The 27,938-nt window shown below is 36.6% G+C and overlaps 1 protein-coding gene across 3 annotated transcripts; it reads left to right on the top strand.

Annotated features, from left to right (window-relative positions):
• The first annotated feature begins 86 nt into the window (after positions 1-86).
• On the top strand, positions 87-27,773 carry PEX1 (peroxisomal biogenesis factor 1). Of its 3 annotated transcripts, XM_013941590.2 has the most exons (24): positions 89-258; positions 2,090-2,233; positions 4,151-4,234; positions 4,476-4,590; positions 4,680-5,446; positions 6,936-7,055; positions 9,144-9,267; positions 9,558-9,667; positions 10,985-11,085; positions 12,600-12,732; positions 13,137-13,233; positions 14,414-14,584; positions 16,063-16,217; positions 17,540-17,729; positions 17,935-18,101; positions 18,958-19,092; positions 19,690-19,754; positions 20,588-20,730; positions 20,810-20,913; positions 21,760-21,936; positions 23,452-23,682; positions 25,192-25,389; positions 25,734-25,864; positions 27,469-27,773. In XM_013941590.2, the coding sequence occupies exons 1-24, from the start codon at positions 130-132 to the stop codon at positions 27,551-27,553; spliced, it is 3,876 nt and encodes a 1,291-aa protein (XP_013797044.1). In that variant the 5' UTR covers positions 89-129; the 3' UTR covers positions 27,554-27,773. The 3 variants fall into 3 exon arrangements, with proteins under 3 accessions (XP_013797046.1, XP_013797044.1, XP_013797045.1); XM_013941592.2 differs by lacking the exon at positions 21,760-21,936 and having other exon boundaries at positions 87-258; XM_013941591.2 differs by lacking the exon at positions 14,414-14,584 and having other exon boundaries at positions 90-258.
• Positions 27,774-27,938: the final 165 nt, after the last annotated feature.

The following is a 27,938-nucleotide window of genomic DNA, read 5'->3' on the forward strand; positions in this document are numbered from 1 at the left end:
TGGCTGTGGGTCATACCATTGTCTCGGGGGTGGCGGGGGGGAGGGGTCTCGCGGAGGCCTAGCCTGCCCGCTCTCCTCACGGAGCGCTAGGGCGGAGCGGGCGCCCGGCGGCGGGACCCGCCCGCCAGGATGTGGGGCAGCGGCAACCCCGGCGGAGGCGGAGCTGGAGTCGCCGCGGTGACGGTGGTCCTCAGCGGGACCCGGGACTGCTTCCTGCACCTGCCGCCCGTGCTGGCCTCCCACCTCCGCCTGCAGCAGGTACCGGGCAGGCTCCACTCGTGGCCCGGGCGGAGAGGATTATGGGAGAGCAACCCTTCCCCCCCCCCGGCATCCCGTTGCCACAGTGATACGCAGCCCTGTCTCCCATCACTGCTGACATCATCTCTCCCCTGGCAGCTGCCTTGTCGCAGGTTGCCCTGAGCAGCGCCACCAGGCCTGGCAGGCACCGGGTGCCAGGCCTCGGGCAGCTGTTGCTGCCCCCTCCTATGGACAGGACTAGGGACATGTGAAATAGCGTTTAAGATCAGGCCCGTGGTTTTGTGTAGTAGCGCGTAACTCACGCTTCGTATCACTGCTATCTGGTCGTGCCGTGGCCTGTTGTTAACGTGTCTAGTGATCCACGGCTTTGTGCCAGGGTTTTTGTCTATTTCATCATGTGTTCTTCTTACAGAAATGAAAATGTCCTCAAACTTTTGAAAATGTCCTCAAACTTTTCAAAAGTTACTAAAAAGTCAAATAATATTTGAAATTTTTAGGATACAAGTTGAGAACAGACCAGAAGACATCACTATGTTAACATGAAAATCTGTGGTGTATCCAAATTGTAAGCAGTTTGTTGTCCAGGTCACTTGGATGTATAAAGATAAGTCATTTTTGAAAAAAATACAGAAAATGGCAGCGAGAATGATACAATGCAGGATACAGTCTTTCTTTATACAGAATTTGAATGAATATAGTAAAATTCTTCAGTTTGGAAAGGAGGCATCTGAGAGGGGCTCTGAAAGAGCTCTAGCGCTTGGGTCTGAGCTTGCGTGATTTGTGAGCTTGTAATGCAGTAACAGAGAGTACTGCAAAGTGATTAAGAAATTACTACAAAGGATTACTGAAGACATTCTGGAAAGCAAGAAATGATCCCAGAGTTGCAGTGATGTCTGTTTTTGTTAACGTGTAATAATTGTCCATTTTCATGCTCCCTACTTTTTCTTCAGACATAATTACTTCTTTTCTGTATTCCATCAAAACTGTTATGAGTGTCTGTAGCTTGATGAGACCAATAAATCTTTGACTATAGGTGCTCAAACCTGTCTGAGATTTTAGTATACTAAATTTTGACTTTGAATGCCTTAATCTTTAATGATATTTCAATTCTGTTTGCACCATTATGCATAGAAATGTAACTTGCATTTTACTTTAACTGGTGTATTTTGTTAATGAATCATTTATATCAAATATGGTTGTAATTTTTTTATGACCTTAATTTCTCAAACACACATGTAAAGTAAGTGGGCTTACTTATTTATGCAATAATCTGAGCAAAGTCAATATAACATTTTAAAAAAATATTTCCCAGCTCATGAATACACTCTTAAAGTCCACATTGAATGTATTAAAGTGCATGTGAAACTTAATCATATACACATTTATTCCCCCATATGAGAAATAGAAATGTGTAATTATACATTTCTGTGGGATATTTGGTTGATAGATTATTATGCAGAAAAAGGGAAGAGGATATACTTAAAAATAGACTATAAACATTGAAAGCTGTTTAAACATTGACACCAACAGGAAATTCTGTGTTGAAAGTTGTGCAGATCAGTAACAGGGAGAAGAGTTCTGAGGAAAGTCTTGATGGTGAAGAAATTGGTCAGTCCACCAGGACCAAAAATTTTCTATTACCATTGATAGACCTGTTGTAAACATTGTATATTATAGTTTTGGAATATTCATTAAAATTGGGCCTATAAAAGCCAGAAAATATTTTGAATTCCTTTCAACTCTCTAATCAAATATGTGCTTTAGTTTGAATAATAATAATTTTATTTAAGTTGTTTGATACTAATTTATTTTATTTCTCTGAAACTAATAGGGCCAAGCTGTGAAAGTTTCCGGTGGTCATCAGCCTGTATTTTTGAGCTGGATGGAAATCAGGCATCGAGGTTACCAGCGTGAAAATATTGCAGAGATTAACAGACAATTAGCAGAGAAACTTGGCATTACAGATGGAGAACAGGTTTGAAATGCAAAATCTCTCTCTCCTTTTTTTTTTTTTTTTTTTTTTTAAGTACGGAGAGTATAATGCAAGATCCCTGAAGGATAATGATTTACAAGTTAACTATGAGTTGGCACCTTGTTTCGTGTGTTCACTCAGCTCCAAGTTACTTCATTAATATCTGTCATATAAGAAAAGTTCGCCTTCATGAAACATGTCTTAACCATGAAAAGATTTCTTCATAAAATCCTTGTAAAATCCTAAATGATGTAAGGATAGGCTTGTGGGTAGGTTTTTCCAGGGTTGGAGCCCTTCTGTAGTGACATTATTTTTAGGAAAACATACTTTGAAGCAGTTAAATAAGTTGGGAATTCTTTCATAAAAATATTCTGCCTGGAATTCCTGTCATTTTTAAATAATTATTGACTTACTCTGTATTTCTTCTTGTTTGACTTATATTGTGTTTGAATTGTCCCCCTCTTATCCCCCCTTCATCATATATCCCCATGTCCTCTTTCTTTGAATATTTATTTAATTGGGCCTGCTATTTTCTTATGCTTGGACAGTGTGTTCAACTTCTTGTTTAAATGATTCTCTTAGTGTAAAGAAGTTGGACAGTTTCCCAGGAGACAGCCAAAGATATCTGTCATGGGACTGTTAACATTTCAGCGTCCAAGATTTTTTTTATCTTAATAGGTAGAGAGTTAAATCAATGGATGTAGAGATGTACTATTCCATACAATGTTATTGCATCATATATTCATATATGCATATTCTATTATGTGGTAAATTTTATTCAGCAGAACAAACCACATCAGAGGACATGGCTCAAAGCAGTGTATTACATTAGCATGTTTACTTTTTTTTTTTTTTTTTAATACTTACTCTCTAGAAATGCTGTGTCTATTTGCAGAACTATAAGATTTGCCAGCTCAGTGGCAAGGTAACTGGCCTTTTCTGTTCTAACAATTAATAGCCTTCAACAGAAAAAAAAGTTGATAAAATAAGTTGCCAGGAAATAATCATCTGTACAGTTGAATGAACAATTAGGTAGTTTCACCATCTTTTTAACTTCAGAAAGTGCATGTTTGATGTGTTTCATAATTATATGCTCTTTTTTTACCACGTTGGGGAGAACGTATTTCCTCATAACTTTTGCTTCCAACTTGAGGACCCACAGGAATTTAAAATTAGTTGTTACTTTTATAAAATCTGATTCGAAATAAATATTTCTCAGAGGACAGGTAACTAGAGATATTTATATTGGGAGAAGTTTATTTAAGTTTATTTAAAAATGTATGGCATGATATTGTTTGAAAATTGTTATTTTCTGCCAAATGGAACCTTTGGTAAAATTAGCTTTTGAAATATGTATTTAAGGCACTCTGAAAAGACCTATTTTCCCTAAGCCACAACAGCTTCTATCATTCTTCCTGATACACAGGACCTTAAAGCTATTAGCTGATTTGTGGAATTGGGGATGCTTTCTGTGAACCCACTGATAAAAGAGCTTGTTCCCTGTGCCCCCCGCCCCCCGTTTCTTCAGCTATTTCTGCCTTATGTAAATTTGTGCCCAATTGGATGAATTTTTCTAGAGTGATGTACCTTTTTTAAAACTAATAAAAATCTGAAGAAGCTTATGTGATCAAAATGCTTTAAAATTGATTGTTTTATATCAGCTGATAAAGTTCCTGATGCACTTGTGTTCATGGTGCATCAAAGTGCCAAGCATACCCAATGCAGTCCATTTCCAATACACTGAAATTTCATCCTCTGCTGATAAGCTTAGCTAGTGTCATTAAGATGATGTATGTTCAAAGTAATGAAAACATATAATGAAGGAGATCTCAGTTGTCTGGCTGAGTTAAAGATGGATTTTTATTTATTTATTTAAAAAGAAGGAGTTAAATGCATCAAAATGGTTTTACTTTTTGTCAGGTATTCCTTGAACCCTGTTCGCACGTCTCTTCCTGTCAGCAGGTAGAAGTGGAACCACTCTCAGCAGATGATTGGGAAATACTGGTAATAAAACTCTTTGTTGTTCACATCCTCTTCCTTACAGATAAAAGATTGTAGGCATATGTAGTTTCCAGTACAATCCCCTGTTCTTTACCTCCCCTAAGGAAACAATAAATGTCGTGGGTTTTTCATAGTATTTTGTATTTCAAATGGTATATTAGAAAGAGACATAGAGTTTTTATCTTCAAACAAATCTTAAATATATATGAAGGATTTCATTTCTAATGATACTAAATTTTCTTAGGAACTGCACGCTTCTTCTCTTGAAAAACACCTTCTTGACCAGATTCGAATAGTATTTCCAAAAGCCATCTTCCCTGTGTGGGTTGAACAGCACACTCACATTTACATCAAAATTGGTAAGCAACAATGAAGGGTTTTGTGGCACTTTGAGAGAGCTGTTTTGCAAGAGTGGATATATTCATTCATATGTTTTGTTTGTATTCAGGTGCACTTATGCCAGCTGCCCCTTATGGGAGATTAGAACCTCGCACGGAACTTTTGATATGCCCCAAAACACGCCAACTTGAAGAAAATCTCACCAGTATGCCTTCCACAGAAAGTGACGCTTTGCTCAAAAGATTTGTGAAAAATAGCTTGGGCCAAGAAGAAACAATGAAGGAGCCATTCGCCAAGCAACCTCACTTAAAGTCAGGAGTCCCTGAACAGAGTAAGGAAGATGCAAACCTGACGCGTGGCTCAAATGTTCTGCCAAATATTTGGGATTTCATAGGGAGCATTTTCTCTCGCACATCGGAGCAGAAACAAAAGACTCTGTCTGATAAAGATGAAATGAAAACCTTCAAAGACAAGCTGCTGAATTTAATTCACATGGATTCCATTTTTAGAGTATGTCATTCCCAGCCGCCGAGCATACAGAACATATCAGCCACCCATGCATTCCTGAAATGCAATGCTGTTCATGTTTTTCCATGGAATTTAGAGTTTGTTGATCTGGAGCCAAATGCTGTAGTCTCTTATGGGAAAATTAGTGAGCTGCTCTCCCCAAGACAGTGTCATCAAGAAGCTAAGCAAAATCTGCCATTTGAAAAACAAAAACATACAACTAGCACACAAGACAAACGTCGTTCTAGTAGCAGTCAAGCATCCGGTGAGGGGTCTGTTGTTCAGATTGTTTGGAATGGATTTGAAGATCTAAAGAGTGTCGTAAAGTATGGCAACAGTGGGGAAGCCCTACATGTTGGAAGAGTTTGGGTCAGTTTGAACATACTATCTTTAGGGCTTTTTATCAGATATTTTCTTGCGGGATAATAGTGAAATTGGCTAGTTAACATGTAATTTTAGGATACAGGCTTTGTGTTAAGCTCTCAAGTAGATCATGCCAGAATCCAATCATATTTAGTAGAGCTATGCTGTGCTAAGTTTTCTCTTTCTGGGCTGCTTCTTACTTGCCATCACCCTTTGAAATATACCGTGTACTCTGGGTTTCTGCACCTCTGGCATTCTGGGGGAAAGTTCTTCAGTGTTTCTGGAGGGTGTCCATGCTTGCTTCAAAACCTATTGGCAGTCACTGTGTTTGTGAGGACAGGAAAATATCTATTTATATTCATTCATTATTGTATAATAAGGTACACTTTGCATCAGATACCACTTTAAAGTATGTTTTGGACGCTAGCTGTCATCAAAATATAAAGTAATAGGATCACATATCCTAGTGTTACATGATGTTTGCAAATGCTTTTACATACTCTTTAAGCTTTCATTAAAATAAATCTTTAAAATGTTTTAATTAATATCAAATAACTTGTATTTAGATAATTTAAACTGAGCCCTTACTAGGAATTTCTAGTTGGCTCTTTTAGTCTTTATACAGTACTTTGGAAAGTGGCACAAGTCCCACTTGGCAGACACTGATATTTCGGCTTGTTCTGATGGAATTACAGCCTGCTTTTGTTCTTGCTTTCCTGGAAGCATGTGCTAGATCAACAAGAGCAGGAAAAAAAAAACAACCCTCAAATCACCATTTGAATGTTTTGATGTGATAGCTTCTGAGGTCTACTTCTCAATGTTCGCTTTTTTGTTGTTGAGAATGAGAGCAAACAGTCTTTACCACTAAATCTTTGGAGATGCACAACTTTCCAAGTGCCAGCAATCATAAAATTTTTCAGACTTAATAGACACTTCTGAGGTGTTCTCAATTTGGAAATATATTTAAAATAAGATAGGATATTTGAAAAGTATTTTCTTTTTTACAAGGACAAATTGGCTGGTAGAATTTAGGAAAAGTGGATTTCTTTGTGCCACAGATGTGCTTATTTCTGATTTGTATAATGGGCTAATTATATTTACCTGCCCATGTAAAATTAATCAGTGAATGAAAATAGAAGAGTTGAGTATTTTTGATTTTTTTTCTTTCCCTAAAAGTATTTTTACGACATTATAACCTTAATTCTTTTTTTTTTTAAGTTAATGGATGGTCAGCTATAGTGATCATTTTTACAAACAGGATAAAAGGCAATAAGAAGTGTCCATGAGAAGAAGATTTGAATACCTCCATCAATTTTATGGTTTCCTTTTAAATTCTTTTGCAGATTACAACAAAGAAATCATATCTGTAATCAAATGTAGAGGTTCTGTTAGTGACAAAGAAACTGAAATTATACTATGTACGCAATGTTATGCAATGAAACTATTTTATTTTCTGATATTTCGTTTCTCTTTGCTTTTATTTTAACTATTGCAGATTCCAGATGGTCTGAGAAAGAAACTACATATAGAAATGCATTCAGCAGTCCGAATTAAGTCAGTAGACTCTATTCCTGAAATTCCCACATCTCTTGCACTGCAACCCAAACAGAACTTAGTGAGTTGATGTTCTTGGTCACACACTTGTTCATATATGAAAAAATGATAATGTTGCTCTGGTCAAGAGTTCTTTCCCAATGTTGGTTTGTTTTGTACTTGTTAGGTGATAGTTTGGAAGTTATTACTATATATGGCTAATATTTGAAGTGTACATCACCCCAAAGGAATTTCTTTTCTGAATAATTACTTTTTCTTTTTACTATGTAAGTCATTTAAATTAAGAAAATGCTGTGAGCTATTTAAACAAGGTTTAGCTAGTAGTACTATTTTGTATTTCAGTCACTGATGCTGTTAACATCAACCCACTGAACTTCGTTTTGCTTTTGGTAAACATTTTAATAAGTTTGGCATGTTATCGTATAATGATTTTTCTGTATAGTAGAAGTGACAGAGGTGTCACAGAGTGTAGGGGATAAAACTTCTGAATCTTGACTCCTGCTCTCCTCAAGCTATCAGAGGAATGCTGTCTAGTACCTGTTAAATCAGTGGATCTCCATGTATTCTCAAATTGTGAAAATTTCTGTTGTCTTTCTTGTTTCTCCTTGACGATGTTAGTATCCTTTTTAACATGTTGTCATTGATATGGCAGAAGATGCATTTGCTGTTTGATCAGGTCTCCAGTAAGGTCTCAAATGTAAACAATTGCTGCCAAATAGGAGGTGTCAACAGTATTTTTGCACCGGATCCTCATCTAAGATATAGTGGCTCCAACCTAGCAAATTTTAAGGGTATAAATTTAAACCTATAAAGATGAAAAGAGAAAATCCTAAAGTTGAGACATCAATTTCAAGTCTTCTAGGAGAAGACATCCTTATGCTCTTCAAACATTATAGTGCCCAGTGGAATTCCTTTAAAAAAAATAAGACAGTTGAGATATGATCATTTTTTATGTGCTATTTAGGTTTTGACTTCCTTTTAATGCCAACATTTCTTTTTTTTTCTCATGCTAAAAAATTAATTTTCTAGACTTATATAAATCCCTTCCATCTCCTGTAAGTGACACACATCCAATCCTCTGAGTGGGAATTTGTGCCAAAAAGAACATCCAGTTCTCACAGGCTGAAAGGTGTAGCTGTTGCATGATATATTTCTTCATAACACACAGTATGCTTGTTTTACTGTGACACTGGCCTGATTATTTGCCATATTAGCTGCTCCTCAAAGTTTTAATTACAGCATTTCCCATCATTGCAGGGTTTATGCATAATCAGTTCTTTATCCCTGATATTATTTTATTTTGTTTTGGTATCTCCAGTGAATGTTCAAATGTCCTTTTTTTTTTAATCTCAGAGTTAAGTATTCTGAAAGTAATTTGCTGAAATCTTGTGGAATAGTTGTGTGCTTTTATGTGTATTAAATGCATAATTCTTCCTTCTTTTCCTTTCCGATTCAAATGTTTGTAGTTCTTGGAAAAAACAGACAAAAATGGGAAGAAATCCGACAGCATCTTTCACTGTCCTTTCTGAACACTGCTTCCATGATCTCAGTTGACTCCCCCCCCCCCTTTTAGACAGGAATTATGTTTCTGTGATTAGGGACTGAGGAAAGGTAAATGCTCTAGCTCTGTGGGCCAAGACGTTTGATCTGTTTGCTTACCTGCTGAAGTTTGTTGTCAGTGTCCTCTGATCCAGATGAGACCCATGTTCTTTGCGTAGGAAGCGGGGTGTACAGGGAAGAGAGGGGTGTAGTGAGCACCCAGAGTACACCTTGGGCGCTATCAGTGCATCCTTGGGTGCTCTTTCTGACCCAGGAGCTGAGCAGTGCTCTTGGATCTGGTAATACAGATGAGTAAAACACGAATAAAAACATCTCTTGTCTCACATCAGTGTTGCAAAGATAAAATCTTTAAAGATGGTGGAAGATTCAGCTGTTGCTGTAGCAAGCGTTAGACAAGTACTTTCTGTAGAAAAGCTTTGGCAGAAATGGGGATTGTTGGCAAGATGTTTTCTAAAAGAGTAAAGCTGTTAGAGCTTCTTCCGTCTCTCTGCTACCGTAAGAGAAGCAAATGCCCTATGCATAGAAAGAAAGTTTTGCTGACTAACACCTTGTTTTGTTTTGCTTCCCTCTTTCTCTTTTTTCCATTTAGCATAAAGATATACATGAAGATGATGTTAAATCTGCTTTCAGTTCGTGGCTGCAAAATTCTACTACTGATGATCTTCCCTGGATAATGACGAGCACAGACTGTATACATCTCGCTGTTAAAGAAAGTAAGAATAACACTGTCTTCTGCTGTTATTGTAGCTGTCTTATCTGACCATTATGGAATTACTTAGGCAATGTACCTTCTTTAAATCTCTGTATATACCATTTAATTTAACAGATATCTCTTTTCACTGAAATTGTGAGTGTGAATTATGCTATAATAATGGTTAAGCTTTTTATTCTTTAATTTCAGATTATCTTTTAGCATTTCAAAATATATTACTCTGGTGGCTCTTACGAGGAATAAGAATTTAATTTATTTGGTGTTTTAACTTGTTCATTTGTGTTTCTACAGGCATGGAGGAGTTTGTCCTTAGTGTATTACGTTCTACTCACACTGAAGAAAATAAATCTGAGAATATTTTTATACTGAGTCCCAGTTTGCTGCAAAGGACAAATATACAAGTAAATATCACATAATATCAGGTATCAAGTAACTTAAATTGTTACATTTGATTAAAAATATATTGGATTATATATAATGCATGTTGGTTTTAAAATAATGTCAGTCTGTTCATTAAATTATATCTGTATTCTCTGTGTTATTTTGTAGCATGAGGTACTAGTGAGATTCCTTGCATGCCAGGCCAGTCACTGACTTTCATAGTCTGTATCAAACTCTCAGTAAAATCAATTAGAGTAAAGTCACTTCTGTGCAAGTTTGAATAGCCTGTCGTCATACTTGGTTGTTTTTTCCCTTGATACATAAACCACTGTAAAATCACAATGTGTCTGGCAAGAACAGTGGCTTGTTCTGTCAGAGATGAAGCGTAGCCTCCATCCAAGCCTACCAAGCTCATACTACCTTTTTTTTATACAGTTTCTTTGTCCTGTCTCTTCAATTTTTCCTTTCTCAGAAGAATAAGTATTTCTATTTAATACTAGGTTTACTGATTCCATTCATAATTCTAGTTGAACCCATGACTCCAGGGTTATGGTTATTGTAGTGGGATAACATTTTTTCTCTTTTAAATTGATGCAATTAAATTTTAGCAGAGAATGAAGGTGCCTTTTTTGAGTGTTCAGAATAGAATTTCTCTGCAAAATTAAGATTCCTGTTCAACAAAAGTAAAGCAAGAGCCTTATTTTATTGGTAATACAGAAGTGCAAGAAAACTTCTACAAAGGATACATCATGCTAGTGACTAGTACTAAGATGAAAGGGCAATATGCATTTCTTAGTAGCAGTGCCAACTTTAAGCATCTCCTACCAGCCTGTTCCTATCTGCAAACCCCTCTGTTAGCCCTGTTTGCCAGCCCAGCTTTTCATATTAGCTCCCTGGTGAACTAAACTGAAAAATTAACTTGTGTCGGAAAAAAAACAGATATTTTGCCAGGTCACTTTTCCCTCAGATCAGTTTCCTGATGTGATTCACTTCCTTTCCTCATAAGTGCCTGTGCCAACACAGCAGAGGAGGGGCACAGTGTAAGGAAAAAGTACCTACAGATAGGGAGCTGCATAATCTTGGGCAATCAGCACTGGGGTAAACAGCACTTTGCTTAACATCTAATCATGGCTTGCTACATCATTATAAGAATTGGACTGTATTTTGAAGATAGTTATATCTATGCATCTTTCTTTCAAGCAAATTGAGCTTCAGCAAAGCACACATGCAGCATTTTCTTCATACAGATTCCAAAACAAAAAGTGCTAGTTATTTCTATACCCCTTTTTTCTTCTCAAGTTACTGTTAATGAAAAGTAATTTTTTCCTTTGTCGTAGGTTCTTTTACATCCTCTGACTAGAAAAGCTGATGGTGACAGCCAACCAGCTATGTGTGATACAGACAGGAACTGTCTGTATCACAGACTAAACCATCTTGGGTAAGACATTTTCATAGTAGAAAATACGAGAGGGAATGGGAATGAAAAAGAACTTGGTGAAAATGCACATTTTTGGAAAACTAAGCCAGATCTTAAACTCTGCATCTTTAGGTATCTTCTTAACTTCTGTCACTCGGAGTTTGTCCTTTAATTGAGTATGTAGGTGCTTAATTTTGTCTTCTGATTAGGCTTGCTGAAGTGAATAGAAAACTTCACATGACTGATGCTATTCATGTGCTAGAACGTTCAGTGTTTGACAATAGGATATGATGTCTCAGAATTGCATAAGTTTCAAAGAAATAGTTCGCTGGCTCATGATGTGCTTTTAAGTGGTGTGAAACAAGAGATCGCTATGTGGTATTATGGAATACTGGGATTGTTGGGGAGGTTTTTAGCTGGGATTTTCAAATGAAGCAAAACTTAAGAAATGCAGTAGCTTGTCAATCCCCTTCCCACAATAACTTAAATTTGGTTAAAACTAGTCAATAGGTTTAATAGATGGGTATGTGTCTCAGAGAAATTAAACTCCTACAAGCTTTATCAAAGCTGTCAGGTAGAGGAGAGAAATTCAGAATACTATCTCCACTGGTAAAAAGGACATAATGTAAGTTCAACAGCTGCTTTCTGATTATCCTGCTAGATAGCCAGTGGCAGAGGTATAGTTTGGAAATAGCCGTAGGACATGCCGGCTCTTTCCCGGCCAGTAACTCAGTGATATGAAGAGCAGTTTTCGTTAGTATAAGGAAAAATAGTGGTACTGTGTAGCAAGCCTGAGACAGGGATGGGGAAGAGGGGACACATGAGACTTGGAGTGTTATGGTAGTGTGCTGTGGGGCTCGTGAAAGGCAACTGAGGATATTACACTGAAGAGGCAATGAGGACTGATGTGGGGTTAGTGTTGCAGAGGTGGGCAGGGGATGTTAGAAACCAGGCTTCACTCATTCATTCCATTTCTCATGGAACAACATACTTTGTTTCAAGTTGGAATACAAAACTGATAGCTTTGCAGTTTGTGGACCTTAAATGAGCATTGTTGTGTCAAAAATTACAAAGATTTAGGACAAGTGAAGAATTAAGGATGTCTTCATATGAACTATGTGCTGCTTTATTTCTTAACCAGGCTGAGAAATTTTCTGACCCAGGTTTGTTCCATGCTTACCTGTTTGTTACATTCCTTAGTAAGTTGTTACTCAAACACTCTAATAGCTTAAGCACTGAAAAGCTGAAGTTAGCTCTGTCTTCTGAAATATAGCTCATGTCAGGGTCGTGTAGAATGACTTGATAACCCTTTCATGATGGGGATGTTCTGCAGTGTCTGTCTGTGCCCCTTATGTGTCCCTATTGCACAATAAAAGTGCTGTCTCTTCAAATTGAATTGTCTATACCTTTTTCTTTAAAACAAAGTACTTTACATTGTGTCAACACTGAAATCTCACTATACTGCAAGCTATTACTACTTAGGTTATGTGTACTGATGCTTCCACAGACTGTTTGATGTTTTATTTGCTCTGCAGAGGAGTGGACAAATTAGGAACATCTTCCTTTGAACACATAAGCCACAGCCTTTTGGGTCGTCCTTTATCTCAAAAGCTGGCTGCTATCGCTGTGGGACTGCGAAATGGAGGAGTACTTCTCACAGGAGGAAAGGTACAGGGTTTACTACTCTCTACTTGCAAACCCTCCCAATTTTTTTTTTCTGTAGTTACAAAACTGTTTTTTTTCCCCAATACCATGCAAATTCTATAGAATTAAAGAATAGTGCTGAAAAAAGAGCAGTTAACTGGATGGAGCTAACTCATTAGTACATGATTATATTATATAATGATTATTTTTAGAGAGAGACAGACAGACAGAAAAAATGGCTTTATATATACATGAAATATTAACATATTATTATATATATGTGTATGTACTTTTGATGAGGAAAAGAAATCAGCGTATGTACAGCTTTCCCAGCTTGTTAACTTGTGCATGCTATGACAAGAAGTTCCCAGAAATAGAAGGAAATAGTTCTGTTACTTTTCATTAACCTGTAACTTTTCATTTTGTAGGGAAGTGGAAAGTCAACATTAGCAAAGGCCATCTGCAAAGAAGCATTTGATAGACTGGATGCTCATGTCGAAGTAATTGACTGTAAAGCTTTAAGAGGTATGATAATATTCTTTCATTCTCAAACATTTGCTATGTGATGAAGCATAATTATGACATTATCATATTTGATCTGTCTGAATAATTTTTCCAGGTTTATTATTTTCACAAGGAAATGTGATGCTCTGCAATGAGCATCTTTAAGTTAAAAAACATAATGAAAATATACCTACTATAAATGTACTTATTTCATGCTTTACCAGATTTTGTCCCCCACACCACCACCACCAAATTCAAACTATCTTTGCTATGTTTATTCCTAATTGTTACAAAAGAGGAACAAGTTGCAAGTTGAACCGTGTAGGTTTTTTCAGCTGTGCTAGCTGGAGCAACTGTTATGTTAACAAATCTTAAATATTAAAGAATACCTATGTTACCCAGTGAAAGGATGACAAAAAGAAGGATCAAACAGCAAGCTGAAACTTTATAATGGCATATTTACTAACATAACGTATGCCAGCAATATTCATCTAATAGTCAGGATTATAGATGATGGTGATGATGAACACATGATGATAAGGTGAACACTTAGATTTTGTGAGTTCAAAATAAGTGTGTTGCACCAAAGATGGAGGAGGACAGAAGAGGCCTTTTTTACTTTTTCCTTTACAGGACTTTCCCCTATAACCTTGGTGTTGCAGAGCCAGAGAATACTCAACTGTTCATTTGGCATTTATTTATTTATTTATTTATTAATAAACAGAGACCTAATATTGCATGGCTTTACTCCTTTACTCTTTTACAGCCCCTACTAAAGATCCCTGCTCCAGAGGAAAAAGTGAAAGACTGGTAAAGAGCTAGGTCCTTCTCTCTAACAACTGAAACATCCCTCCAACTGAGGAACTCTTTAGCAGCTAATTCAGAGAGCCATTCTGCTTTTAACTATCTAGAATTTAGGCCTCTAGGCTCTTCCAGTGATTAGTGAAAGGTGATTAATCCCATTTTAGGACAGGTGGGACCTTCTGAGGTGCAGAAGAATTGTTGGAAGATGTGGCCTCCTTTCTTTATGGACTGTAGACACCAGTTTCAACTAGAAATCCAGATTTCTAGGAATAAAGTTAAGCTAGATTAATCCAAACATTTGCGTACTACCTGAGCAAGATGTAAGTCAAAGTCGGGGAGGGGTTGTTGGGTTTTTTTCCTGATCTGTTTTGTCACTAAGATTGTGTTTTTGTTTTAGGAAAAAGATTAGGAAACATAAGGAAAAATGTGGAAGAAGCTTTTTTAGAGGCAGCATGGAGACAGCCATCCATTCTTTTAATGGATGATCTTGATCACATTGTTGGAATACCTTCTACACCAGAACATGAGAACAGCCCTGAAATGGTTCAAAGCAATAGACTTGCTTATGGTAATACTGTGCTACCAGTGTCTGGATAAAAATGTCATGCAGCTGAGAATTTCTTGCACCTGAATTGTACTGTCCTAACTGGACAATTCTGTTTGCACCACTGTTGCCTCTCAGCCAGTCAGTATTCCATGACAGGGATTCACAAATCATGGTGTGTGGATCACTTGTAGACCATATGTGGAGCGCTAGCTGAATTGTTAGCTCCCGCTCTGCGGAGCTGGGAGTGGGTATTGGTAGTGATACTTGCACCACTGCTGGTGATGGTAAAGCCATTGCCAGTGGTAGAAACGTGTCAGTTCCTTTTTATGTCCTTCATGTTCTCAACTAAATTGCAATTGCTTACAAATTACACACGAATCTTTAACTGATAATTACTGATGAGAGCGATATTATAATTGACATATTGATCATTAAAATTGATACTGATTTTTATAATTCTTATTTATAATTATACAGAGATATAAAAATGCTATTTATTGATATTTAGAACCAATTTTTAGCTGAATATGCAACTTCTTTATCATCCTACTTGGTATACTTAACTTCGTAGAGCTTCTCTTTTATTTTACAGTGTTACCATCCATAGATTTTTTTTTTTTTAATAGTTTATCATGACATAGATTTAAAGATTGCATTTGGCTCCTTTTTATTCTCTAAAATCTAGCCAGTGATAAATTGTAAAACAAAAAATGTTCTTAGGGAAAAGAATTTAAAGATATTAATCTTGATCATTTACATTTATTTTTTCTTAACTGTGTTTAATTCTGTATTCAGTTGTGTCCCTATAGAATCACCATATATAGAAGCAATAGCAAAAAAAAAACTTCCATTTTTTTAGCTGTTTGAGGCAGTTCTCAAATTTTTTTATTAAATTACTTTTGAAGTTCAGAAACTCTTACCCTCATCTCTTTTTCCAAAACATGTACTTAAGTTACTTGCAGAACTGAGTTTCTTATTATTTTATTTACAGTTATAATGCATACAGCAGAGTTTGAGTTTTAAAAGAGCGTTCCTTGATAGTCTGCCTTGCACCCATAAATTTCTTTGACTTGTGTATATTAATTTTTCCTCGATTGCTTACTTTCTAGGCTTAAGATTTATTTGTATTCTTCTAAATTTCCTTTTTTTCTTCAAACAGAAAGGAAAAATATTTCCAGAACAGAGTTCGTAGCAGAGAAAAATCACATTTAATATCCTGTGGCAGACATCATCAGTAATGTTATAAACTTAGCCTTTAAATTGCATTTCTGATGGCATTTTAATAATGGAATGTTTAATAATAAATGCTTAGAAAAATAACTATAATTTTTTTAAACAGCCTTTTAAAATATGGAAATAAAGTAAATATATAATAAGATTTTATTTTGTATGCTCTAATACTGCTCTCCAGTGCAGTAGAAATGCCGAGTATCAAATACATCAAATACAGAATCTATTTGTTATTTTGCAATTCATGGAGCAATGTCTTATCTGTCTAGTTTTAAAAGATCTGATAAAAGAAGTTATTTCCATGGGGAGTTTGATTGCATTAATTGCCACAAGCCAGTCTGAACATTCCCTACATCCTTCACTGGTTTCAGCTCAAGGAACTCACATATTTCAGTGCTTCCAATGTATCCAATCTCCAGATCAGGTAAATTCAGTCATTTAGTAATTTGGTTAAAATATTATTTACCTTCCCTGCAGCCTCAAGTACAGTACTGGAGCAGCTACAAAAATAGTAGTTTACACCTGAACTTTAGAAGAAGCCTAGAAGTCTTGAAAGTTCTTTCCTGATACTTAGGGTTTGTTTTTTTTTTAATAATGACATATGCAGAAGTAATCCAGTGAAAGCTCCTAATCTTTAATTAGCCATCTAAAAGTAAGACATCCAGTCTAAATTAGTTGGCTCCACTCTCTTTATCCTCAGTGGAGAAAGAAGGATGTATCCAGAGGACATTTCAGTCCAACCTAAACTAAGTTAGGTAGGTGACACACCTGACTTAACTGAGATTAATGGCTACCTGGAAATGCATGTCTCCTTGTTACTTATCAGGGGATTCTAGACAAGCAGCTTTGAAAAGATGCGTAGATCACTATAGCTGGATAAATAAGTTTAAACTTAAGTGCATTTTTTCACTCTTCAGAGGAATAAGCATTTCCCTGTGATGTGTGTGTTTTAAAATGTTATTGGAACTAAATGTTGATTAATGACAAGGTTTTTCTTTGTTTTCTTCTGTATTAATTCTATCCCTCTATTTTTGAATATAGGCCATTTTGAAACAATATAAAGGAAAGGACAAAAATAAACTGAGTATATTTTTTCTTTGCAGGAAAAAGTAGATACTTTGTGCCCATGCATTCCTTAATGGCATGACACATTTATGACAACTCATTGGTATTGAAGACAAGTTGTTACTGCTTATTATCCTGTCAGACTAGCAATTTTAAAAATCATTAAGGAAGGAGTTCCATGTTAGCTACTGTGTAGCTTTCTCCCACTTTCAGCAAATCTGCATTCATCCTTCTTTTAACTCTAATATATGAATAAGGATGCAATGGAAAAGTCAGGATCTCAATGGATATCAAACTAAGTGATTTATTTTGTATGCAATACAATGTATTTTGTATCCACTATATTTCATTTTTCAGCATAAGTGAAAGACAAATAACAGGTGTAAAACAGTAGCTCCTCAGGGGTGAAGGGATGTTTTATTATTATTATTGTTGGATTTAAGGTAACTGTGGTGAGGTAAATATTTCAAGTTGTAAAACTGGTGAATTTATTGAAATTCAGCTGAAAAACTAACTTTCATTTATGCTCGTGCTTGCTCAGATTTTGTTATTTGAGGGTTTGGTGACATGTAAAATGTTGAAAGAAATTTTATTAACTTGTATGTATATACTTTCTGAACTTTTGAAATCCATATAGCTAGAAAATCTGATATACCTTTGCTGTGTAATTTTACTTTTCAGAATCAAAGATCTGAAATGCTGTGTTCCATACTAAAAAATAAACTGAATTCTGATATAAAGAAGTTCTCTGATCTTGACGTCCAATATATTGCAAAGGAAACAGAAGGTTTTGTTGCTAGAGATTTTACTATGCTGGTTGATCGTGCCATTCACGCCTGTATTTCTAACCAGAATTTGTATGAGAATGGAGGTATGTTGACAACAAAATCTCTATTTCGTAATTTTACTTCTGTTATCCAGCACCTGTGGAATAACAAAGAAATAAAAAAAAAGTTTTTGTGTTTCTTAATTAAAATGTATTTAAATGTTATTGTTTATTATGAGGAATTTTTTATTGATAGGCTATGTGTGTTCTTTTTTGTTCAGTGGTTTTTATCATTCTTTCTTTAAAACAGAATTGAATCTGTCAACTGTGGATTTTCAGAAAGCTTTAGAAGATTTTACTCCATCAGCTTTGAGAAATGTCAACCTTCATAAACCTAAGGATATTGGCTGGGACAGAATTGGTGGCTTAAAAGATGTACAACAAATACTCGTGGATACTATCATGTTACCTGCCAAGGTACCTGCTTCTTTTAAGCCTGTTACTTCAATTCAGTATGTATTGTTATTATGGGAAAATGGACTTTCAAGGTGCAACATGGTGTTTTACAGAAAGACTGGTATAATTTTAAGCTACTTCTGTAGTTTCCCAGTCTTCAACAGCCTTGAGCTACTGGAAAAATTTCTTCTTCCCCTTCCCTCTTGCAGATTCTAGAGACAGTGGCTTGTGCTTTTTCCCAGATGAACTGTTGCTCTAGAATATTGCGGTGTTGCATCTTCTGCCTGGCATATTCTTAACATCAGCCTTTGCTACACCCTCTGTGGGGCTTGTGATTAGGCTCTCTAAAGATAACATTTCCAGCAGTCTTCAGTACTTTTGGTAGAGGAGTGCCCTTTTTTCGGATGAATACCAATCCATCAATTCTGCCTTATACCACTTTGACCTTTCTGCCTTGCTTAGAGCTTCCATATTCAAGATGAGTCATCTATTTCAGTTTTCAGAGAAATGACTGAACAGTTTTCTTCATAATAGACAGCATTTTTACTCCACAGTTGCATACTTAGGTCACTGACTGCTATGATCAAAACAGGAATTCAGAAATACCAGTCTGGACATTTTAAAGCTCTGGTACATCTCTATTCTGTCCTGTTTCCTCTTGGCAGAAAATGCCAGTATTTATATTTTAAGTGCCTGTGAAGCCTAGGAACTCACTTCAGCCCCAAGGAAAGTAACAGTCCAGACAAGCTTTTGTGATAATAACATGAATAAAAGCAATGTTCTTTTGAGACATAAATTAATGTTAGTTGGTGGCATTACAGTACACTGCAAATCAATTACGTATTTTCGAACATGTCTTGTTGACATTCTTTTCCAGTATCCAGAATTATTTGCAAACCTGCCCATACGACAGAGATCAGGAATCTTGCTGTATGGAGCACCCGGAACAGGAAAAACACTGTTAGCAGGAGTAGTTGCTCGAGAGAGTGGAATGAATTTCATCAGCATCAAGGTAACAAGCTATTGAATGACTGATTTGATTTATTTTATTAACTGAATAGAATAGCTCAGCATAATAGCTGTGGGTGTGGGCTTGTGAAGGCAAAATATCAAACTAAGAAACTTGCATTTAAAGTGTAGGATGTCTCTGGATATCCAAGTAATTGTCTTCTGGAGCTTCACAGTATTACCACAAGGACTTTTTTTTTTTTTTTGTATAATTATTTATTAGGCAGAATTATACATTTTTGTTAGATGTTCTTAGTTTCCCAATTGTTATAAAAAAGATCCTGGTTTTTGGCTTCACAGGACAATGTAGTTGGGCAATGTGTTTTAAATGTATTTTCAAAACACAATGTAAATCACTGTCTTGTGATACTGTAACACATTTTCTGTTATAGTAAAAAAGTGGAATTGGTTACTTGAGAATTAGTTGGGATGATTCAAAGGTTCTTTTGGCTCATCTAGCAACCTCTGCTTTCCTGTGCTAGGATTCCACTCTCTTGGTTACAACAAAATTCATTCTAGTGTGTAAAACTTATGCTGATAATGAATTACATGTTGAAACTAAGAAACATATAATGAATGTTCTCCTTTTCCCATTTTTTAGGGACCAGAGTTGCTCAGCAAATATATTGGAGCAAGTGAGCAAGCAGTCAGAGATATCTTTAACAGGTTGGCTCTGTAAAGATCTGTGATGTTATCAATAGATTTTATTGGTTGAAGATGCATGCTGACCTAGAAAATACATGGCCTTAGATCACAGGCACTAGATCTGAAATAGTCAGTCGTACTGAACCAGATGTTCAGATCTTAGCAAGCTCAACTTGACTCTTTTTTTAAGGAACAGGGCATTTCAGTTCAGATCAGGAGTGTACTTTTGAAGCCAGTCTCCCAGTTGTCTTCATTTTCAGTGCTTTGGATCACAAAACAGAGCTGCTTTGGAGATTATGTCCTGAATTCCTTTCAGATGAACCCAGGAGCCCTCCTAATGCGCTCTGTCCATTAATGAGCATTCAGTATGTAGGTCCAGACTAGACTTAGTGTTAGGGTCCTTAGCCCCAGCCAGCTGTACTTTACAGATCTGATTCTGCTGGGCCTCTCTGCTGCTAATATAAACATACCCTATATATCCTTTGCTTTTCATGTAGTTTACAGTGTAGACTGTCTTTGTTAGATGTGCTTCAGCCAAGACCTCATTTGCAGTGTTTTGATTTTAAAGTTTCCATCTATACTAACACAACAACTGTGTACTTCAGAAAGGAAACGGTCACTATGAAGCATATCATAAAAATGAACAGTGTTCCATAGGAATCCTGTTCTTCAGAATACCTAATTTCTAAAGAAAATAGGTTTCCTGTCCTCAATCTTAGAACATGTCTAGCTGACATTCTTTTCCAGTATCTACAATTATTTCCAAACCAAAAAGCAATTGTCTGTAATATTTCTAAGCAGCTTTACTTGTGACCCAAACTTAAGCAGAGTTTAAGTATAGCATTTTCTTTTAGAGCTCAGGCAGCTAAGCCTTGCATTGTTTTCTTTGATGAGTTTGATTCTATTGCTCCTCGCCGAGGTCATGACAACACAGGAGTTACAGACCGAGTGGTTAACCAGCTGCTGACTCAGTTAGATGGCGTAGAAGGCTTACAAGGTAATAATTCCTCTGTGTGTCCCCTTTTTAGGCAAGAGGTTAGCAGATGTTAATGATATTTTTTCTATGGTTTTCAAAGGGGTTTATGTGCTTGCTGCTACCAGTCGCCCAGATTTGATTGATCCTGCTTTGTTAAGGCCAGGTCGGCTGGATAAGTGCCTGTACTGTCCACCTCCTGATCAGGTAAGGAAATGAGATGTTTTACATTAAAGGTGGAGGAGTGGGGAATGTAATTAAAGTAATGAGCTTTATTCTCCTTTTCTTTGTATTTTGTGTCATTACCAAACCTGAACAAGGTGGACTTGATCACAAAATTCCAGTTATACAGACAGTATAAGTATAAATCCACTGATTCTAGTGGTATGTGCCAATGTTTTGGTATCAAACTGGGGAAAGACAAGGCTGTTTACCACAGTCTTCAGGACCATTGATCTTAGGCAGAGTTTGGATCAGACCTTTAGAGGCTGTACAGCATCTCTCTGATTCAAAATTACCATTGTTCACTTTTAGATTATTTGGCAAGTGATACCACGTAATTTCATTCTGAAACATATATATAGAAGATAATCCCATGCACTAAGAACATAGATACATTCTAACTCTTCTCAATTTTTTCCTACCTCTGATTTAGAACACTATCCTTCAGGTGAACAGAAGTGTTTTCCACTTTAGTCATATGTCTCTTTTTAAAGGAAATATAAGTAGCAGAGTTCAGCTTTTATAGCATGTATAAAAATCCCAGGTATTAACTGTGTAGCTAGAGACACTTATTTCTCTGCATATACTGTTTGCTAGTATTTGTCTTAGACACTTAAAGAAAATGTAACAAAATTTATGTCTATATTTTAAAGACTGATTACTTTATAGTATCTCCTCTGTGTACTATTAGAGGGTAGCATCCCCTTTAAAATATATTCCCTCAGATGGGAAGTGGCTTGTGAGGGACAGGGTCAAAGCACTATCTAGCAATCAGAAGGAGCAAAATAACAGATTGCTTTACTGACCCCCCCCCCCCCCCCGCTCTTACAGACGTCACGTTACGAAATCTTGAAAGCTCTCAGTCATTCTCTGTCTTTGGCAAATGATGTGGACTTTCAGTATTTGGCAGCAAAAACGGAACACTTCACAGGGGCTGACCTGAAAGCCTTATTGTATAATGCCCAGTTAGAGGCTGTACATACTAGTTTGGGTTCAGGCTTACCACAGGTAAGAAGATGTCTCTTCTTTTTGTTTTGACATTGATATGTTTGAAAGGATTGATTTTTACCCATAGCTTTTTAGCAAAATTACCTTTAATAAGATTTTCTATATTTCTATACAGAGGATTAAAATCTTACTATATGTTTACAGGTTAATATGAGAATACTGTTAAAAAATTAGTTTAATGCTTCTTAAATACAGTTTTTGTCATTTTATGAATAGTATTTAATGTTAAATAGATTTATTTTAGCTAAACCTATTTATCATTGTTGCAAGGAATGACTGGCAAGACAGATCCCTATGTGACTTTTGTATGAAAATATCTTGAGGATCAATAGGAAGGATCCCCCTCAAAGTTTTTAGGAGCAGCTAGCTAATTCAATTTTGAGGTGACATGTTTTGAGGGTGGAGGAGGGAGGAGATCAGTGGCTTTTATGGAGTTGTTCCAGCAGACTGAGTGTGAACTGAGGTCAGGAGAGAAGTGGAGGGAGATTGGTGGTATCTTACAAGGCCTGCTCTGGCTTGTCTCCCAGGCACCAGCTAATACCCCCATGTCTGAGGTACATAATCCCACCTTTGGTTCATACCTCTCTTGTGACCAACAGGCTCCTTTCCTTTTCCTCTCTTCAGCCACCTCCCCTCACCCTGTCAATACCTGTCTTTGGTTCTAACTGGGAAGGGGCCAGGCAAAGGGAAGGACTGGGCCAGCCTCTCAGCTCCGTTTTGTCCCTGCAGTTGCCAAGGCATGGGGCCCTGGGGATGTACCTCTTAGTGCTGGGTGGCGGCTCCAGCATATCTCCCCCAACCATGCCTCTACTGTAGCATCAGCACAAGGAGAATATGAAATTAGGGGATGGGAATAGACTATTAAAGGTTCATCTCTCAGGTGCAGGCAAAGAGGACAGTTCAGTGTGTCCAATCTGTCCTTACACTGCTACCAGTTTTTGTGTGCCTTCATATGACATTGTTTCCAAATGCTGTATTGCTGACCTAAGTAAATAGTTGTAGGAACACCTGATGATTATCTCTCATTTAGAGGAGACCATTGTCTAAAGCAACAATTGGTGTTTTCATATCAGCACCTTAAATGTGTTGACCATGACTAAAGATGTGTACAGCAATTAAGCACTGTAAAAGCAGACTCACCACACCTTACACAAGATATTAAATTACTTGGTAGGGAATGGTCCAGCCAGAAGTGATATGGTTCTACAACGGAAAACATGCATGGAATTTCTTAACACTCATTGTTACTTAGTGAGTGAGACAGTTCGCAGCAAATAAATAAAACTTTAAGATTATCTCCCCAAATTATTGCTCTACCATGAAGACAGAAAGTTCTGCTTAAAGATATTGGATTTTCTCAGCAAAATATTTGGCAATCTTTTTTCAGAGAAGGAAGGATTGCTAGAATCAATTGCAAAATAGATGTTTTCATTTGAGTTATATGTGAAATATTTTAAGGTATTTCACAATGCAATTAGTTAACACCTCTAATGTTCTGTTCTTACTCTGTCACAGGATTTTGGTTCTAGTTCTGACAGTGACGCCAGTCTCTCTTCCATGGTTTTTCTAAATCACAGCAGTGGCTCAGATGATTCAGCAATAGATGGAGAAGCAGGGCTAGAGCAATCTCTTATTTCTCTAGACATGTCTGAGTTGCTTCATGAAGATTCAAGGTCTAACATGTATCGTCTTTATTTTGGAAGCTCTTATGAATCAGAGCTAGGAAATGGAACTCCTTCAGAACTGGTAAATTAATCTCTTCTTTATGTAACATGTATTTATTTCAAAACTTTCATGGTAGGGAAGAAAATATTTTGAATTTTCTAAATGCTGTAGTATCAGTTGAGAAGCAGAAAAACTGAAGTAGGCAAGTCGTATGGATTTATAAATACAGTTATGTCTGCTTTGTCATTCAAACTGTCTTCATTCTATACCTTGTGGGCTAAGGTAGGGATGAAGAGGTCAGAATGTTCTCTAACAAAATATATGGACTTCTCTACAACTGTACAGGACTTTTACATTAAAATCCAAAAATACTGCTTAATACTTCATAATCAAGCAAACTGTATCCTTACTGGATCTTATTGTCTGATCTAATGGCTTGTTCCCTTCCAAAGCTTATTAGTAAAACAGTTTTTGTTTGTTTTATTAAAAAAGTTTTATTACTGAACAGTCAGTATCAGTTCTCTAAAAGTAAGCCATAATACTAAGAATCAACAAACATCTTTCAGTTTCCAGTAGACTGTGTGTTACTGGAATAATCTGTGACCAAGTGATTGTGTCAACAACACCAAAACACTCTTAGCTACCATTATTGCTCTTAAGAAGCACGATTTCTGTTGTGGAATTACACTGCACAGAAACCAGCATGTTCTGTGGCTGGTCTGGAGATGAGTGTGTGCTGCCTGGCTGGCCAGCACCCCCGCAGTGACCAGCTAGTCTCTCCCAGCTGCCAGGTAAGCTAAACAGAGAACGCTGCCTCTGGGCTGCTGACAGTGAACAGGTGACTTCATAGCTTGCATGTGATCCATGTGACATATGTTTTAGATCTGTTTTAGAACTTGAATTAATTACAAGTACTTATCAAGGGTGTTAGAATCCTGTTTTCAAAACTGGCTTGCATGGATTCTTAAAGCCAAAAATAACATCTTGACATTGGAAAACTAACTACTGACTGCTAAGTCTTGTAAGGTGCTTTTATATGTTTTATCTTGCATTATTGAGGACAGTGTTTCATTAATGTATCTTTAGAGACTTCACGTTAACAAAGTTCTTCAGCAAGGTTACAGAGACTTTGATCTGTTGAAGTTGTTGAACTTGAAAGTTGCATATTTTATCAAGTGCACAGAGAACTTGCAGATGATGAATATTTAAATTATGAGTCATTCTGAAGCTAACTACATAAACTTTTCCAGATTTCAGAACCACTGATTTTCATATGGAAAAAAAAAAAAAGACTTAAAAGACCTTTATTCTTTTTGAGATAGGCCATTGCATAAATATCTAGTTTTTTTCCCAAAGATGGAATACTTTATTTTCAAAATTTTATTTTCCCCACTACCTTGGTAAATTAACCTAAAACTTGCCTCAAAAAGGTATGTATATGGCATATTTTTAAGAGAACATACTCTGGTGGGAGCAAGCTTATACTGAATTAAGTTTGTATACAAAGTGAGCCAAATCTGGAGTGCCCCTTTGGAGTCGCTCTTTTGGATCCGTAATGAGTTAATGTATTTCTCCATCTTGTCAATTTAGAGCTCTCTGTGTCTGTCTGGACCAAACTCCATAACTCATGATTTAACCAGCATGAGTCAAAGAGACACAGCATCATCACAACCTTCAGTGCTTAGAACAGCTTCTCAAGAAGGCTCCCAGGAAAATAACCAGGAGCAAACAGAGCACCTGAGGACAGAAATCAATGCTGTCAAAGCCAATTACAGAAGCAAGAATGGAGTACGGCAGTTTTTTCATATTACTTAATCTTAACACTTTTCTATTGTTTCCCCACATTTCTTGGTATCTTATTTCTGCAATAACATTAAATAAAACATAACAAAAGTAGCAAAGATAATTGATACCTAGTCTGAGGAAATAAGCCAGATGTTAACATTCATGTAATTAAAAAAAGGTTATTTCTATATTATTCATATTGGGGTGAGGTGAAAGCTGTGATTGTATTTATAATACATTTTATGATACACATAATGGAAGAGTTCCAAAGTTACTGATATTCATGTCACTGTCTTTTTTTTCTCATGGTAATTTTTTTGTTGTCTGTTCATGGCTCTGTTTTCAAGGAGGACAGCACCCTTAATCAGTTGGTGCTCACAAAGAACACTTTAATTATTACCCAATCCCATCTGATGACTGCCCTTGAGAGCATAAGACCATCCATTAGCCAAGGTGACTGGAAGAATTTTACTGAGCTGTAAGTATAAAAATTTTTAGCAATTGTGGATTCAGTGGAGATGTGGATTCAGTGAAGATTACTCCTTAGGCTGGGAATGGTAGAGGAGTTGAATAGCTCTTGATGGCAATTTTTTTTCAGAAATACTAAGTTAAATACTGGGAAGGGAAGAATATTTTACCAATACATTGTGTTTTATTGTTTTTGTCAGTGTAGGATCCTTATCACAGAGCAGCACACAACTGCACTGTTATGAGCTATACCAGTAAAAGATGGGGGGGGGGGTGGTTCCTATCCCAAACAGCCCTTAGGCTAAATGGACAAGAGAGAGGCAGGAGAGCACAAAGAAACAATTACAGAATATTCCTGATCTTGCTGACTGCTTTGTAAAGTTAAGCTATACCTTCATTTAGACTATTTTGTGTTAATACTCTCTATATAAAAATAAACTAGGAGGAGATTTCCGCGGTTGCTAAGGGAAGATGTGTATTTTTCTCAAAGGCACAGTAGATCTTCAAACATGAAAATAACTGTCATTCATAAGGCAGAAGTTAATGAAGACAAATCCAGGGTAGCAACAGGCTTAGCTTATGTCACATAGCTATTGTCAGTACTCTCTACAGTAGCTTAAAGTAACTGTTTAATTTAGTCTGTTTCTCATATGAATACTGCATTGTTCTTTAGATGATCAGTGTTCTTGTTTGGTGTATATATAGTATTTGTCTCCTGACAAACACCGCTTGCTATGGCTTTTGAGAATGTTCCTGGCACCCACAAGCTTCTCATACTTCCCTCTGAAAGGTTTAAAGATGAAGGAAATTGTACTTATCTTCCCCAGTATCTGTGACTTCAGGTTATGAAATCTGCAATGGCTAGTTTGACTATGTGGCCTTCTCGTTATTGTGTTAACTAAATAGATTTAGCTTCACAAAGTTATTGTAATTTGTTTTAGTTGATTCTCTAAGTCTTAATGCCAGGTCCTGCCTACTGCCATAGTGTAGTGCTCCTTGTGATTTTCAAATTGCTGTTTTTTGACTCTCAGCAGTGGCCATTGTAGTACTGTGTTTGAGGAAAAGGCCCGTTGTTTTTGAGTCCTCAGTACATGTTCCCCAAAAAATACAAAAGTAATCTGCAAAAGCATGGTCATACTGTTACGGAAAAGAAGAACGTATCTCCTTAGATTCCAAAATGACTGGAGTGAAAAAATTGGAAGTTGGCATCAGGATGTTCTGTGATCTCACCAGCTTGTGCTTTGGACAGGAAGAGTGTTAAGGAGTGGTCTTCCTCAGCTGATAAGTACTTCTTACAGCAGGGGAAAGAAGGAAGGGACAGGAAAGGAGGAGAACTAGACATGCTTCCCGGGAGTCTATATCACCATGTCCTCTCCACCCTACTCCCTCTCTTCCCCCCCCCCCAAGAAAACAGAGCAGAAAACACTCTGGATTAAATTAGTGGATGAAACTCTCTCAGGTTTTTAGCCCCAGTGATCATCTGGTGTTAGGAGACATGCAGTCTTCCTTTCAGTGAGAATATGCAGTTCTTTGTTGCATTAATGTGTATCTGAAGAGGCCTTTGCAAACAAAGGTGTTTCATAATAATATGCTAATATCTTTTTCCATTTCCAGGTATGAAAATTTTCAGAATCTCAAGAAGAGGAAAGGACAAGTTGGTTCAACGTTCAGACCAGGACAAAAAGTGACTCTAGCATAGTAACTTCTAATATGCTTGTAATAGCTAAACTGTAACTGGAAATGATAAATGTCAGCCTCATATTTAAATAAGTAGATCAGATTATTTATATCCATATAGATTTATTAATGAAGCAATTGAAGATAAGTTTCTTTTAAATTTAAATGCTGTAAAATTATTTCACATTTTATTTTGAAGAAAATTCCTTCCTACAGACTGATATTAAATTTCTTGAGACAACATTGGCTACATTATGTCTAGTTGTTTATCTTGCAAAATTTTAAAGTTTGATTTTTATCAATATATGGTTACCAGAAACTAATAATGATTTCCCGCCCCTGTCTATTTCTTCACAGCAAATACGTGTTTTCTTCAAATCTGTTTTCCAAATCTATGAAGCAAATTT

Source organism: Apteryx mantelli, chromosome 2 (genome assembly GCF_036417845.1).
Source record: "Apteryx mantelli isolate bAptMan1 chromosome 2, bAptMan1.hap1, whole genome shotgun sequence".
In the NCBI taxonomy this organism is placed as follows: domain Eukaryota; kingdom Metazoa; phylum Chordata; class Aves; order Apterygiformes; family Apterygidae; genus Apteryx; species Apteryx mantelli.

What these genes read in the sequence shown, in the direction of transcription:
- PEX1 (XM_013941590.2), top strand. Translation starts at nt 130, where the DNA reads ATGTGGGGCAGCGGCAACCCCGGCGGAGGCGGAGCTGGAGTCGCCGCG. An exon ending in ACATCTCGCTGTTAAAGAAA is followed by an intron (nt 9,268 to 9,557) that starts GTAAGAATAACA and finishes GTGTTTCTACAG; the next exon opens with GCATGGAGGAGTTTGTCCTT. An exon ending in CACAGACTAAACCATCTTGG is followed by an intron (nt 11,086 to 12,599) that starts GTAAGACATTTT and finishes TTTGCTCTGCAG; the next exon opens with AGGAGTGGACAAATTAGGAA.